Source organism: Rana temporaria, chromosome 11 (assembly GCF_905171775.1).
Source record: "Rana temporaria chromosome 11, aRanTem1.1, whole genome shotgun sequence".
Classification (NCBI taxonomy): Eukaryota; Metazoa; Chordata; class Amphibia; order Anura; family Ranidae; genus Rana; species Rana temporaria.
The window spans coordinates 70,970,640-70,985,418 of record NC_053499.1 but is presented as its reverse complement, the minus strand read 5'-3'; the positions used below and the strand labels follow the sequence as shown (position 1 = coordinate 70,985,418).

Below are 14,779 nucleotides of genomic sequence, written 5' to 3'. Positions count from 1 at the left end.
TTAACTCAAGTTTCCTAATTGCTAACACATGTTTGAGCTCTTTAGAAAAGCATTTGAAGCTTATAACAAAATTGTATATACATTTACAAGTGTAATAATCTATATATTTCACTGTGTGTGTGTCAATTATTCTCAGAGACCCAATCCATTCATTCATTTGCTAATATTTGTTACTTGTAATCTAATCTAATATTCATCAATTATCAGATTTTATTTCTGTAAAACAAACCATTTCTGCAAAACCTTTTTTGGTTTATGTAAAACCTTTATTGCAAAAGGGGGGGAAAAAGCGTGGCTTTAACTGCCTATAAAGATTTGGCTGCAGTTTTGCTTCAATTTGTTTGTATTTAACCATTTCCATACAGGGCTTTTATACACACCTCCATACCGGGCCTATTCTGGCACTTCTCTCCTACATGTACAAGTCATAATTTTTTTGCTAGAAAATTACGCAGTACCCCCCAAACATTATATATGTTTTTTTAGCAGACACCCTAGGGAATAAAACGACGGTCATTGCAACGTTTTATCTTGTACGTTATTTGCGCAATAATTTTTCAAACGCCTTTTTTGGGGAAAAAAATTGTTTCATGAATTCAAAAAATAACAAAACAGTAAAGTTAGCCAAATTTTTTTGTAACATATGAAAGATTAGGTTACACCGAGTAAATGGATACCTAACATGTCACGCTTTAAAATTGCGCACACTCATGGAATGGCGCCAAACTTTGGTACTTAAAAATCTCCATAGGCAAGCCTTTGAAAATGTTTATAGGTTACCAGTTTAGATTTACAGAGGAGATCTAGTGCTAGAATTGTTGCTGGCACTCTAACGCACGCGGCGATACCTCACATATGTGGTTTAAATGGCGTTTACATATGTCGGCGGGACTTGCGTGTGCGTTGGCTTCTGCGCGCGAGCTACCGGGGACAGGGGCGTTTTAATATTTTTTTTATTTATTTTACATATTTATTTTTTTACACTTTTTTTTTTATTTTTTTATTTCTTTTATTCCTATTACAAGGAATGTAAACATCCCTTGTAATAGGAATGTGTGTGACAGGTCCTCTTTATGGAGAGATGCGGGGTCAATAAGACCGCACATCTCTCCTCCAGGCTGGAAACATGAGATCGGTGAAAAAAATTAATTGCCTACTCTTCTTTGCAAAAACACTTTAATCTGCAAGGGCATCTCTCGTGCACAGGTCGTTGTCATGGGGAAAGAACAAGTTCTTCATGTTCAGCTTTCTAGCAGAAGCTGAAGGTTTTGTGCCAAAGTTGTCTGGTGTTTGGAACTGTTCATAATTCCCTCCACTTTGAGTAAAGCCCCTGTTCCAGCTGAAGAAAAACAGCCCCGACGCATGATGCTGCCACCACCATGCTTCACTGGGTATGGTGTTTTTAGTGATGTGCAATGTTTTTGTGGCAAACCTATCTTTTGGAATTATGGCCAAAATTCAACCTTGGTTTCATCAGACCATAAAACGTTTTCCCACATGCTTTTGGGATACTTCAGATGTATTTTTGCAAAATTTAGCCAGGCTTGGCTGTTTTTCTTAAGAAAAAGCTTCCATCTTGCCATTCTACCCCATAGCCCAGACATATGAAGAATACGGTTGTCACATGTACCACACAGCCAGTACTTGCCAGATATTCCTGCAGCTCCTTTAATGTTGCTGTAGGCCTCTTGGCAACCTCGTTTTCTTCTGGTGTTTTTATACATTTTGGAGGGACGTCCAGTTCTTGGTAATGTCACTGTTGTGCCATATTTTCTCCACCTGATGATGACCGTCTTCACTGTGTTCCATGGTGTATCTAATGCCTTGGAAATTCCTTTGTACCCTTCTGACTGATACCTTTTTAACAATGAGATCCCTCTGATACTTTGGAAGCTCTCGGCGGACCATGGCTTTTGCTGTAGGATGCGGCTATTAAAATGTCAGGAAAGCTACAACAGCTGAACTTTTTATTTGGGGTTAATCAGAGGCACTTTTAATTGATGGCAGGTGTGTACTGACTCCTATTTAACATGAGTTTGAATGTGATTGCTTAACCACTTGACCACTGGGCACTTAAACCCCCTTCCTAACCAGACCAATTTTCAGCTTTCGGTGCTCTCACAATTTGAATGACAATTACTCAGTCATACAACATTGTGCCCATCTGAAATTTTTGTCCTTTTTTTTCCCCACAAATAGAGATTTCTTTTGGTGGTATTTGATCACCTCCTGGGTTTTTTATTTTTTGTGCTATAAAAGAAAAAACACAGAAAATTCTGTAAAAATAAAAATTCTCGTTTCGGTCACATTGGCAGGTATTGCAGAGTATGGGGGGTATTGCAGAGTATGGGGGGTATTGCGGAGGGAGGGATGGCTGGATCTGTGACTGCATTTGTCACAGATCCAGCCCACAGCAGCTGCTGCTGCTTCCGTTCTCCCCCCTCTCCTCTCACACTGTACCGATCGGTACAGGGAGGAGAGGGAGGAACCGGCGTCATCACATGACGCCGGTTTGTTTACAAGTGATCGCTCCGTCATTTGACGGAGCGATCACGTGGTAAACGGCTGCTATCAGCGGCAATTTACCGCGATCTGTGATGCGCCGGGTCTTCTAGACCCGGCGCTCACGGATGATTCCGGGAGTGCGCCCCAGGGGGCGCGCTAGAGGAGGATTCTGGGAGGACGTCCTCCCAGAACAACTCGACCGAGCGGTAGATGTCTTTGGTCTATGGCGCGGTGGTTAAGAGGTTAATTCTGAAAACGGACACATCCCCAGTTATGTTATGTGCAACCACATGATTTTAGTTTTACTCTCCCCCCCCCCCCCCCCCCCCCAAAAAAGATTTAATTTTGTTTTTCAATTGAGTTGTACAGTTTATAGGTCACATTAAAGGTGGAAAAAGTTCTGAAATTATTTATCTTTGTCCAATTTTTTATTTTTATATCACAAAAACCTGACATTTTAACAGGGGTGATTTTTTTTTTTTTTTTATTATATATATCCACTGTATTGCACATTCACATCAGTCTCTGCCTTCAAGGAGCTTACATTCTAAGGTCCCTAACTCATGTTCATTCACATATAAAGTGTGGGAGGAAACCAGAGTACCTGGGAGAAACCCACACAGGCACAGGGAGAACATGCAAACTCCAGGTAGAGATTGTTGTGGTTGGGCATTAATCTCAGTTTTCAAAGGACAAGCCTGGTGCATGGGTTTGTTCAGACCTCTGTGCTAAAGACCACTTCTTTTTTATTTATTTTTTTATATGCAGCTTTAGTGTGGCTAAATAGTCAGTACTTTGAAAGATGTAATTTATTACACAACACTCGATATTGAGATGTGTATAGGTTATAAAGAATAAAAGTCTGGCGTTAACTCAAATATAAATCAGTAAAGATTAATATATAACTGTTCATTCAGTCCAAAAATAATCCACAGTAAAGAACATCCTCAAACTAACTGCAATCACCGTGATAGAAGAAGATATGCGCAGCAGGAAATAATTGTTTTAACTGTGCTCCATCATCACTCGTATGTGAGAAATACACACTCAATAGATAACTAATTACACAAGCCTTGTAAGAATCAGATTCCTTGGGTATCTCTGTGTATCTGAAGAGTATATCACCTTAATTGTATGTACCAAAGAAGCTCGGGAGAAGCAAAGTAAATATAGCGCAACCAAGTTTATTGCAACAAAAGTCCCAGTATAAAAATAGCAAATGTGCACTTGCATTTTAAGTAGAATGAGTCGGCACCAACATGTACAGCCAGCCTGGTACAAAAAACGACGTCTCTCCAGTGTGTTGCAGTGTGTGTTCCAGAGCACTGGAGGTCGAAACCACGAAAACCGGAAGTGACGTAGATACGGGTTGGCGCGCAGCCTTAATGCATTTCGTGATAAACACAGTTTTATGTGTAATAAAATGGAATGACACAGGGAATCCTTTGTTGGTAATATGGGGGGGGGGGGGGGGATGGAACTTCTGATTTATACGGTTCCTTCCACTGTCACATTTGGCACCTTTCAGGGGGGAGGTGGGGAGCAGATACCTGTCTAATACAGGTATTTGCTCCCACTTCCGGCAATAGATTGCCGCATTATCTGCGACGATCTATGCCATGTCGGACCCCTCCTCCGCTCCCTCTGCTGTCTCCTGGGGGGGACACAGGTCCCAGAAGACAGCAGGGACCAATTGGGATGTGTGACTTGCGCATGCACAGTAGGTAACCAGGCTGTGAAGCCGCAAGGCTTCAATTCCTGATTCCCTTACTGAAGATGCTGGTGCCTCCACCCGGGAGCCGGGGGTGGGTCCGCTTAGGGTGAGGACATCACAGGCACCCTCAACAGGTAAGTGTCCTTATTTTAAAAGTCTGCAGCATTTGTAGCTGCTGACTTTAAATTTAGGTTTTTGGGGGAACTCCTTTTTAAGGTTCCGTGGGCCTCTTCTATGAACTCTAATCTTTTTAGTACTTGTCCATTGATTTTCTATTGGATTTAAGCCAGGTGATTGGCTGGGCCATTCTAGCAGCTTTATTTTTTTTCTTTGATGAAACCAATTGAGAGTTTCCTTGGCTTTGTGTTTGGGATCATTGTCTTGCTGAAATGTCAACCCTCATTTCATCTTCATCATTCTGGTCAGATGGCAGCAGATTTTTTAATCAAGAATGTCTTTGTGCACTTTTTCCATTCATGTTTCCTAAAATGACATTAAGTTTCTTATTACTGTATGCTGATAAGCAGCCCCACACCATGATGTTTTCACCTCCAAACTTCACTGTTGGTATGGTGATTTTGGGGTGAGTGCCATTTGACCTCCAAAAATGGTGTGTATTATGGCATCCAAAGAGTTCAATTTTGGTCTCATCTGACCAGACTATATCCCCCCCCCCCCCAGTATGTCACAGGCTTGTCTCAATGTTGTGCAGCAAACTTTAAATGTGCTTCAACATGCTTTTTCTTCAGCAATGGAGTCTTGTTTGTGCGTGCATACAGGCCATGTCTTTCTGAAGCTCTCCACAAGTGGTCATTGGCTCTTGGATAACTCTTCTGATAATAATTTGAACTCCTTTGTCAGAAATCTAGCGAGGAGCAACTGGTCGTGGCGGATTTTTAGTGAAATGATGTTCTTTTCACTTCTGAATTATGGCCCTAACAGTGCTCACTAGAACATTCAGAAGTTTGGAAATCCTTCTCTAACCAATACCATTGGTATGTTTTGAAACAATAAGATTACGAAGGTCTTGAGAGAGCTCTTTGCTTTTACCCATCATGAGATGTTTCTTGTGACACCTTGTTAATGACATCTTTTTATTTTTATAGGCCATCAGTTGAGACTGAACAAGTTGATATTAATTTGCACTGACAAGGGGCAGGAATGTTTTTTTTTTTTTTTTTTTAAATTACTGATGGATAGCTTTCAGCTGGTGTCTTGGCTTTCCATGCCTTTTTCACCTCCCTTTCTTCATGTGTTCAATACTTTTTTCCTTGTGTCATTCCATTTTATTATACATAACTTAATTTCTGAACTTGTTTGATTTAGTTTCTTTGTATGTATGAATTGCATGGGTTGTTACCGACATGGTGAACATTTTGAAATGTCGATAGTACCTATTTTAGAAATATACCTAGAAAAATTGGTAAAGGTGACATGTTCAATACTTATTTTACCCGCTGTATATTATAGATAGCTGTGTACTCTAATCTCCCAGAAATTTGTAAGAAGCTAACAGATAAAACCCTCTGGCACTCAAAACTGAAATTACAGTATGTATGGACGCCCCTTTTTAGAAGTAAAGCAAAGTACCATATTTATCGGGGTATTGCGTGCACGGCATATAGCGTGCACCCCTAATTTTGACTTTAAAATCCTGTAAAAAAACATTTATTACATTTTACTACAGTTTTGGTGTCTTGCCCGGCAGCCTCGTCCGGTCCGGCTGCGGCCTCGGTGGTGTCCTCCCGGCTTCTCCCGTGCTGTCTTCATGTCGAATCCTTGCTTCCCGCGCTCAGTTTGAAGCCTCCGCCGACGTATACCGAGCGCAGTACACTCGGGTATATTCGGCCAGGTCTGGCTTCTCGCGCATAAACATTACAGAGCGTGACTACGAGCGAAGCCGAGCCTGCCCGAGTGTACTGCGCTCGGTATATGTCGGCGCAGGCATTCAAACATGGCGCGTATATTGCGCACCCACGATTTTGCCCTGATTTTCAGGGCAAAAAAGTGCATGGTATACGCCGATAAATACGGTATTTTAATTTCAACAGGCGCATCAAATGTAAACTTTTTTTAGCTATTGTGCAACGTTTGCTAATTTTAATCCTCCTTTTTTTTCTTTTTCTTTTTTTTTTTTAAACAGATTAGGAAAGAAGGCAAAGAGAAATATAGCACAGACCAGTTGTGTGTCCTGGACAATGTCAGAACAAATCTTAGACGTTTCATTTTCTACCTACAAACTGTGGAGAAAAAAATTAAAGGCTAATTGAAAACAAGCTGTATTTTCATACAAAAAGGTTACTCGTACATTTGGGACTATAGAGAAGTGCATTTCTCCCTTTTGTAAAGCCCATGAAAGCTTAATAAATTATTCCCTGACTTGACAAAATGACATATTTTCAAATGTCCTGCAGCATTGGCCGCCATTTTTATATAAGGTTTATTTGGTATAAGTATTTTTGATAATCTCTGATATATTTGGTTCAAAATACTGTAAATCGCATAATCTTTAATTGTTATGTCATATGGTTCAGCTTGTAGAACCGAAACCAAATTACCTTTTAATCGCAACATTTAAGTCGTAAAAAAGAAACCTTGTTGTACCTTTTTAAAAATTTTATAATGGTCACTGTCTGCCTATAAAATCCTCATGTCTCTGTGGAGCCAACCCTTGGTTAATCCATATCTCCCTATACCAGTGAAAAGCAAGCAGTGTTTTTCAGCTCTTGTGGAACTACAAGATCCAGAATGGTTTGCCAGCCAAATAGTATGTAAGGTCTTCCTGACCTGGCAAGGTATGCTGGGACTTGTATTGCCTTTTCACACAGCAACAGAAGTCCTGGTTGTTTAGTTCCACTTCAAATTTGAATTTCATGCAAAACATTTTGATCCAGTGCTTTTACATACCTTTCAAAGTCATTTCCTGTCTCATGAGACACAAATACTGGGGTTCTCCTTTTTTTTTATTAATTTTGACATTTGCTGGAGTGTCGAGGCCTGACCCAGGCCGCCTTGCCTTCTGCATCTTCTTACTGGATAGTAAGCATGCTCATAACAATGATAAGCCAATAGGAGAAAGAAGGTAGGAAGAGGTAAGTCTTTCATTCTGCAGGTAAGTGGTAAAAGTTGCTTATCAGAGCGAGCCTGATTTTAGGGCTCCTGGTAAATAAACAAAGGCTTTGAAAGCTATGTGCAGACACCACTAACTGCTTTTTTTTTTTTTTTTTTTTATTGTAGACCTGTGACCAGTTTGAGGGTTATTTAAATATTTAAATGTGCACCCACCTTCTTAATTGAACAGCATACTGGACCCATAGTCATAACCATGGATTATAGCCAGCTACCTTCAGGTGATTGGACACTGGCTAAAAAAAACTCCAGGGTATTTTTTCTTTTTAATCCTTCCCCCCTTGCTGCACCAAGTTTGCTGCAGGCTGTTATTCGAGTCCAGGGCTCTAGACCATCAGTAGGTGGAGCCATGTCTCTGAAGACTCGTCCATGGTCAGGATGTGGACTTGTCCTCTTAATCCTTCTCCATATGTTGGCAGTAACTGGTGCTAAGCCACCTTAAAGCTGGTCCCCAGTGTGCCAGTTTTGATCCCCATGGGTTTAAGGGTGCAGAGGCTGTGACACTTTAAATGTTGTGCAAATGCCAGTCTAGACAAATTTAGTGCCATTTTTGTTCCCCTATCTGTATATTGCGGGGCTTCCTCTGGGCGTGCGTTTTCCTGGTCGGCATCGCTATCCCCTGGCACCCACAGAGCTTAGGATTCTTTGGATGCCACCTGGGTTATTGCTTGACACAAGGCTTTTCCTCTGCTCTGCTATCATGAGTGCCCCATTTGGAGACACGGAGTACTGCAAATGACAGGTTGCAGGGGTAGAGAAAAGAGGTCAGAGGCCCTTACCACTCAGACACGGCTAACAACTTGGTTGGGGGTTATAGTCTCTCTCCACAGGCTTCTAATCTTCCTTGTTCTGATTTCTGCCCTCCTCTGGAGTTTATCTGTCCCTTCAGGCAAACACCCACCCTCCTTTTAGTACTAGAGAAGAATACTCTGTTACCATGTCTGACTTTATGAAATTTTAAGTATAGCCTATAAAGCAAGAAATTTAGACGTATAAAGATCTGAATTTGGATTGTGGGTCACGAAAAGCATCTCAACTAGTTTTGAGGTTTATTGCCACTTTGTCAGGACAATATCTAAAACCCCTGCCAGAGAGCAAGGGTCGCCAAAATTAAGGTCCCCCGTGGCAACTAAGGGGGACATGCAGATAAATGAAAAAATACAGATCTAGGGGGTCTCAGGAGGTAGGATCCAGCTAAAGACTGGTGCTTCCAAAACGCAGCAATTATTCATGTGGAGAAAAAACACACACTATTTCTGTGTTTGGGTGAAGCACTGCGTTCCGAAGGCCCGGCGTCCATTGCAAAATCAGAGCATTGTCCTACCTTCTCTAAGCATCCCCGCATTTCCCTTGAGTGTTTGGTAGCACACATGTAACATCACTCCCACATGGATTACCCCTGCAGGAAGTAACTGATAAGAATCATGGGAGATGTTGTTTTTATAAAAACTATATCATTTACAAAAATGTGCATGAAATTAATTAGTTCTGCAGGATGCTCTGCAGACACATTTTCTGTATAATGTAGCTGGCTGTACTTTTACTTATCCATCAATAACTGAAGTTTTGATGCATTTCAGAAATATATATATTTTTTATTTTATTTTTGTGTTTTGGGGTCGTTGCAATACAGAAATGTTTAATAATGGAAACCTTTAAAAAAAATAAAAATGTATTTGTCCCTTTATCCTTGTTTTATGTTTTTCTATCATGTAACATTACAAAAAAAAAGTGCTGTTGATGTCGTAAAAAATGGAGCAAACAAATGAACATTTGTAGTCATGTTAAAGTTTTTACAGTCATACAAAAGGAACGTAGAATGCAGATAGTTCACAATTATGTCAATCTGACAGCCAAGGATTCATCAAGTTTAGGCAAATTTTCAATGAAAAATAACAGTATATAAAAGTTATAAATCATGGGAACACTGCCGGGGATTCTGGAACCTGCGAGTAATGTGAAGCTATCCTATGAGGAACTGATCTGCAAAAGTGTCCTTGGCGCTGATTTGTGCCCACGGTAGGCTAGACAAAAATCAATGAACTGCTATTTGCTGTTATTGAAAATTGCAAACCATCTAGTGCAATAGTGAGCGCAAGAGAATGGGTGGTTCAAAGACAACAAAGATCGTGAGTAAGAAGACCTAGAAGAGAGAACTGTGAAAGACTAGGTGAAGAGAGACATGGAAAAAGGAGGAAAAAAAATATACATATATGTGCCTATAGGTACACAAACATACTGTATAGACACGTAGAGATAGGGGACCTCTAAAGCCCAATACACACTATTGGATTTACTGCAGATTGTTGTCTTCTGATTTAACAAAACCATGTAGTGCAAGGGCCTGCCTGATTGCTTACAAATTGAAACTCTTAAGGTTTGACCTCATATTATATGGTTTTGGTAAATCTCAAGACAAAAATCTTCAGAAATGCTAATCGTGTGTATGGATTCTAAAGAAAAACTTAGTCTTGGGATGGAGTAGAGCCAAGTGATTGATTTTAGTCATTTATTTGGAGACCCATTTTGACAAAATCAATTTGCAGCAAAATGATAATTTCTCCAGTCATCTTCTAGGACGGCACACCTGACAGGAAACACAAACATCAACAGAGTTTAAAAGGCCCCACCCTTCCCTCTGTCCCTCAGTTATTGATTGTGTTTCCCACAGGATGGCAGTGAAACACTTTGTTTTAGTCTATTTTAGTCATTTATTTTATTTTTAGATGGACCAAAGTCTGGGACTAAGGTCTTCCCCCCCCCCCCCCCCCCCCCCCCCCCAAGGTGCCTAGTTTTCAAGCAGCCAGTGGTGGATGCTGAGCTGGCAGGACTCTTGAGTCCTTAAAGGAACACTGCCCTGGATTTGTTTTTGTTCTGTGTGTCTCTAGTTCACAGGACCATGAAAACAGTTTAAAAGTGAAACTAACCTACAGGCATGCCGGACATTACAGTCTGAAATGCTCGCCGCCCTGCAGTCATTTAAAACCACAGTAGGGAAGAGGGAGGCGGCCCTAATAGGTAGGGAAAGTTCCCCCTCTCAGACCGGTACCCCGGCTAGTGTTGCGGATTCTCAGCCGACTCTGGGCGATTCTGATGAACAGCTAGAAGCCTCTGACCAAAGTTCTCCAGAGGAAGGAGAGGAGTCAGACCAGGATAGTCTCTATGAGGCCAGACCTGGGGGACACCTCTTTGCAGTGGAGAACATGGGGGATCTCCTCTGGGCTATTTATTCCTCAGAGAATATTCAGCCACCACCTACCCAGGTCTCAGCGCAGGACAGACTATACAGGGGACTGGCAAAGGCGCAGGCTAAGTCCTTTCCAGTGCACCAATCTCTTAAGGATATCATTTTAAAAGAATGGAAGGAACCCGAGCGCAAGGTTCTAAAACTTAAAACCTGGAAGCGTAGGTGTCCCTTTTAAAATGGAGGAAGAAGACACATTTTTTTAAAGTTCCACGTCTCGATGCCTCATTAGCCCAGGTATCCAAACATTCGGATTTGTCCTTCGAAGATTCCGGGATCCGATGGATAAAAAATCCATAACTTTACTTCGTAGGGCCTGGGACGGCAATGCTGCTGCCATGAGCCCAGCTTTGGCCTCCGCCTGTGTCGCAAGAAATGCGGACTCATGGGTCCGTAGATAGACCATGTGGCACAAAAGAGTAAATCTAATGAGGTGTTCGATTCTCTGGAACTGGTCGGTAAGGCAGTGTCTTTTTTGGCAGATGCTGCAGTGGGAACATCTGCCAAATCAGCAGCCCTTCTAAATTCGGCAAGAAGAGCTATTTGGGTTAAAGACGTGGGATGGGGATTTCACATCCAAGTCTTGTCTTTGCGGAATTTCCTTTGAGGGATCCCTGCTCTTTGATTCTGATTTAGAGCAAGTTCTAGCTCGCTCCACAGAAAAAGGCAAAAAGTTCCCTGCAAAATCAAAAAAAGATAAAGGCAATTTTTTTTTCGAGGTCCCCCTTTTAAAAAACATTTCAAGGGAAAGAAGGAGCATAAGAAAAAGTGGGGATTTGATAGAGGCAAGGAAAAAGGAGGGATCCTTTTTTTCCAGACCTGCTACTTCCAACAAAGAAGCCAAATGATGCCAGCATAAAGGTTGGTGGAAGGCTCAGGTGGTTTCTCCCACAGTGGGAATAGATCACTCAGAGCCCCCCTACATTCTCAGTTTAATAAGGGAGGGATACAAGTTGGAATTCCTGTCTCCCCCGCCTCCCAACTTTATCCTGACTCATCTCCCCAAAGATCCATTAAAAGCAGTGGGCCTTTTAGAGAGTGTCCAGCAACTAGCGGAACAGCAGGTCATCATTCCTGTCTCAGTACATCAAATGGGCCAGGGGTTTTATTCCCACATATTTGTGGTACCAAAACCATCCGGAAAATTCGGGCTGATTATAAATCTACAGAAACTAAACCAACATCTGGTTTACAAAAAGTTCAGGATGGAGAGCATCTACACCAGAGATATGCAATTAGCGGACCTCCAGCTGTTGCAAAACTACAAGTCCCATCATGCCTTTTCCTCTGGGTGTCAAGCTTTGTGGCTGTCAGAGTCTTGCGATGCCTCATGGGACTTGTGGTTCTGCAACAGCTGGAGGTCCGCTAATTGCATATCCCTGATCTACACAGTCAGACACCTCCAAGAAGGGGTCTTTATGATTACTTTTGATCTAAAGGATGCTTACGTGCATGTTCCCATTTCCCAGAAACCTCAGAAGTTCCTGAGGTTTGCAGTGCAGACGAGGCAGGGCGTCTAACACTGGCAGTTCAAGGCTCTCCCCTTCGGCCTGGCGGCCAGACCAAGAATTTTTACCAAAGTTCTAGCCGAGGTGGTGTCATTCCTACACCTCCAGGGGATAGCCTTGATCCCATATTTGGACGACATGCTGATTTTCAGTCCGGTCTTGGAACAGCTCGAGACAGACCGAGACAAGGTGGTGTCCACACTAGAATATCTAGGGTGGAAGAAAAATCTTCCCTAGATCCCGCACAGTCCAAGGTGTTCCTAGGGTACCGGGTGGACTCGGTGAACCAAAGGATCTTTCTACCCCAAGAAAAGATCTCCAAAGTACAAAGAGCAGTTTCCGCTCTACTTGGTACCAGAGAGGCCTCTCTAAGGACCATGATGAGAGTGCTGGGGCTCATGTCATCCTGCATCCCAGCGGTTCACTGGGCCCAGTTCCATTCCTGGAGACTCCAGGGATTCTATCTCTCCTCCTGGGACGAGAAAAGAGAATCCCTGGACATATCAGTGTCCCTTTCAGAAGAGGCAAGGAACTCCCTAGACTGATGGCTCAATGCAGACAACCTGTCAGTAGGTCGGTCCTGGTCCCAACAGAATCCATTGATTCTGACTACAGACGCAAGCGCCTGGGGCTGGGGTTCTCATATAAGAGATCTCTTTGCCCAGGGCTCTTGGGACCGGGAGCAGAGCAAAGCCTCCTCCAATTTCAGGGAGCTTTTAGCGGTCGGAAAAGCTCTAAGGACCAGGTCCAAGGAAGGGAAGTACAGATCTTCTCGGACAATACAGTAGCTGTGTCCTACTTAAATAATCAGGGGGGAACAAGGTCCAGCAGGCTGATGAAACTGACCCAGGAGATCCTGGAGGACGTGGAGAAAAACATTCTCAGTTTTGGCAGTACATGTAAGAGGGTCCCTCAACATTCAGGCAGACTTCCTCAGCAGACAGCCCATTTATCAGGGAGAGTGGGAGCTGAACAAGGAGGTTTTCTCTGTGGTAAGCCAACACTTTGGCAAACCAGAAATAGACTTATTTGCCTGCAAGAAAAACAGGAAAGTCCACAAGTACTTCTCTCTCACCAGAGAGCAGGACGCCTATGGGATAGATGCCCTGGCACAGAAATGGGAGTTCACCCTAGCATATGCATTCCCTCCCCTGTCACTCATTCCCCGAGTACTGCAGAAGCTGTACTGATCAAAAGGATTCTTTATTCTGATCGCTCCCTGGTGGCCGAAGCGAGCATGGTTCCTCACCCTGAAGAGGTGGTTGATGGCTCCTCCGCTGCATCTCCCCTCCAGACGCAATCTCCTCTCCCAGGGACCGGTGTTACACCCCGATCCGGACTTTCTTTCCCTGACGGCATGGTGTTTGAGAGGGAGATTCTCAGGCGTAGGGGATGCTTGGAAAAAGTGATTGACACACTCCTGCAGAGTAGGAAGCCAGTCACAAGGAAAATATACTCTAAGGTGTGGAAGGTCTTCTCTCGCTGGGCTCAGTCTAGAGAAGGTTCTCCCCAAATAATCCCAATGGTCCTGGATTTCCTCCAAGATGGGGTTGACCAGGGCCTAGCAGTAAGTACGCTAAGGGTCCAGGTTGCAGCCTTGTCAGTATTCTTTGACCAGAGGCTGGCCCTGAACCCACTGGTAAAAAGGTTTTTGACAGCCAGGGAAAGGGTAACCCCAGTAAAGACAATCAGGTTCCCGCCTTGGGATTTATCCCTGGTACTAGATGCTTTAACCAAGGAACCTTTTGAGCCGGTGGCTCAAATTTCCGTTAAATTTCTTTTACTTAAGATGGCTTTCCTTCTGGCAATCAGCACAGCCAGAAAAGTTAGTGACTTGCAAGCTCTGACTATAAAAGAGCCTTTTTTGTTGCTCCTAGAGGATAGGGTAATCCTCAGACAGGATCCGTTATATCTACCAAAAGTGACCTGAGTTTCATAGGTCACAGGAGATTGTTCTTCCCTCCTTTTGTCAGAACCCTAAAAATGACAAGGAGGCAAGGTTTCATTTACTAGACGTTAGAAGGTGTCTTCTAGCCTATTTAGATAGTGAGTGTTTTCAGGCGATCAAATCATTTGTTAATTAATTTCTCCGGTCAAAAGTAAGGGCTTCAAGCTTCTAAACCTACGATAGCCAGGTGGATTAAACAGACTATCACAGTAGCTTATAAACAGTCAGGAAAACCTGTTCCAGCTCATATTAAAGCTCACTCAACCAGATCTCTGGCGACCTGGGCAGAGAGGGCAGGCGCTTTGATCGATCAAATCTGCAGAGCAGCAACTTGGACGAGCCAAAATACTTTCCTGAGGCACTACAGAGTGGAGCTGTTGTCATCTCAGGACTTGGGATTCGGCAGGAAGGTCCTACAGGCGGTGATCCCACCCTAAGGTAGGCCTGAACTTCTTGCTCATCGTCTCAGGTGTGCCGTCCTGGAAGATGACTGGAGAAAAGTACCAGTTACACTTACCGGTAACGGATTTTCTAGGAAGTGTTCCAGGACGGCAGGCCTACTTCCCACCCTTAAATGTTGGTGATGTTTGTGTTCACAGAAGGTACCCTCTGACACCGGTGTGGGTCTATACTTTGTCATAACTGAGGGACAGAGGGAAGGGTGGGGCCTCTTAAACTCTGTTGTTGATTGTGTTTCCTGTCAGGTGGGACCGTCATCTCAGGTGTGCCAT

General features: G+C 43.1%; 1 protein-coding gene across 1 annotated transcript in view; it reads left to right on the top strand.

The window, feature by feature from the left end:
- HEATR3 (HEAT repeat containing 3) overlaps nt 1–9,035 on the top strand; it is a 51,058-nt gene extending 42,023 nt beyond the window's left edge. The window contains exon 15 of the mRNA XM_040328718.1: nt 6,363–9,035. Within this exon, the coding sequence (XP_040184652.1) occupies nt 6,363–6,485 (123 nt within the window). The 3' untranslated portion in view covers nt 6,486–9,035. The remainder of the gene's footprint in view (nt 1–6,362) is intronic.
- Nucleotides 9,036–14,779: the final 5,744 nt, after the last annotated feature.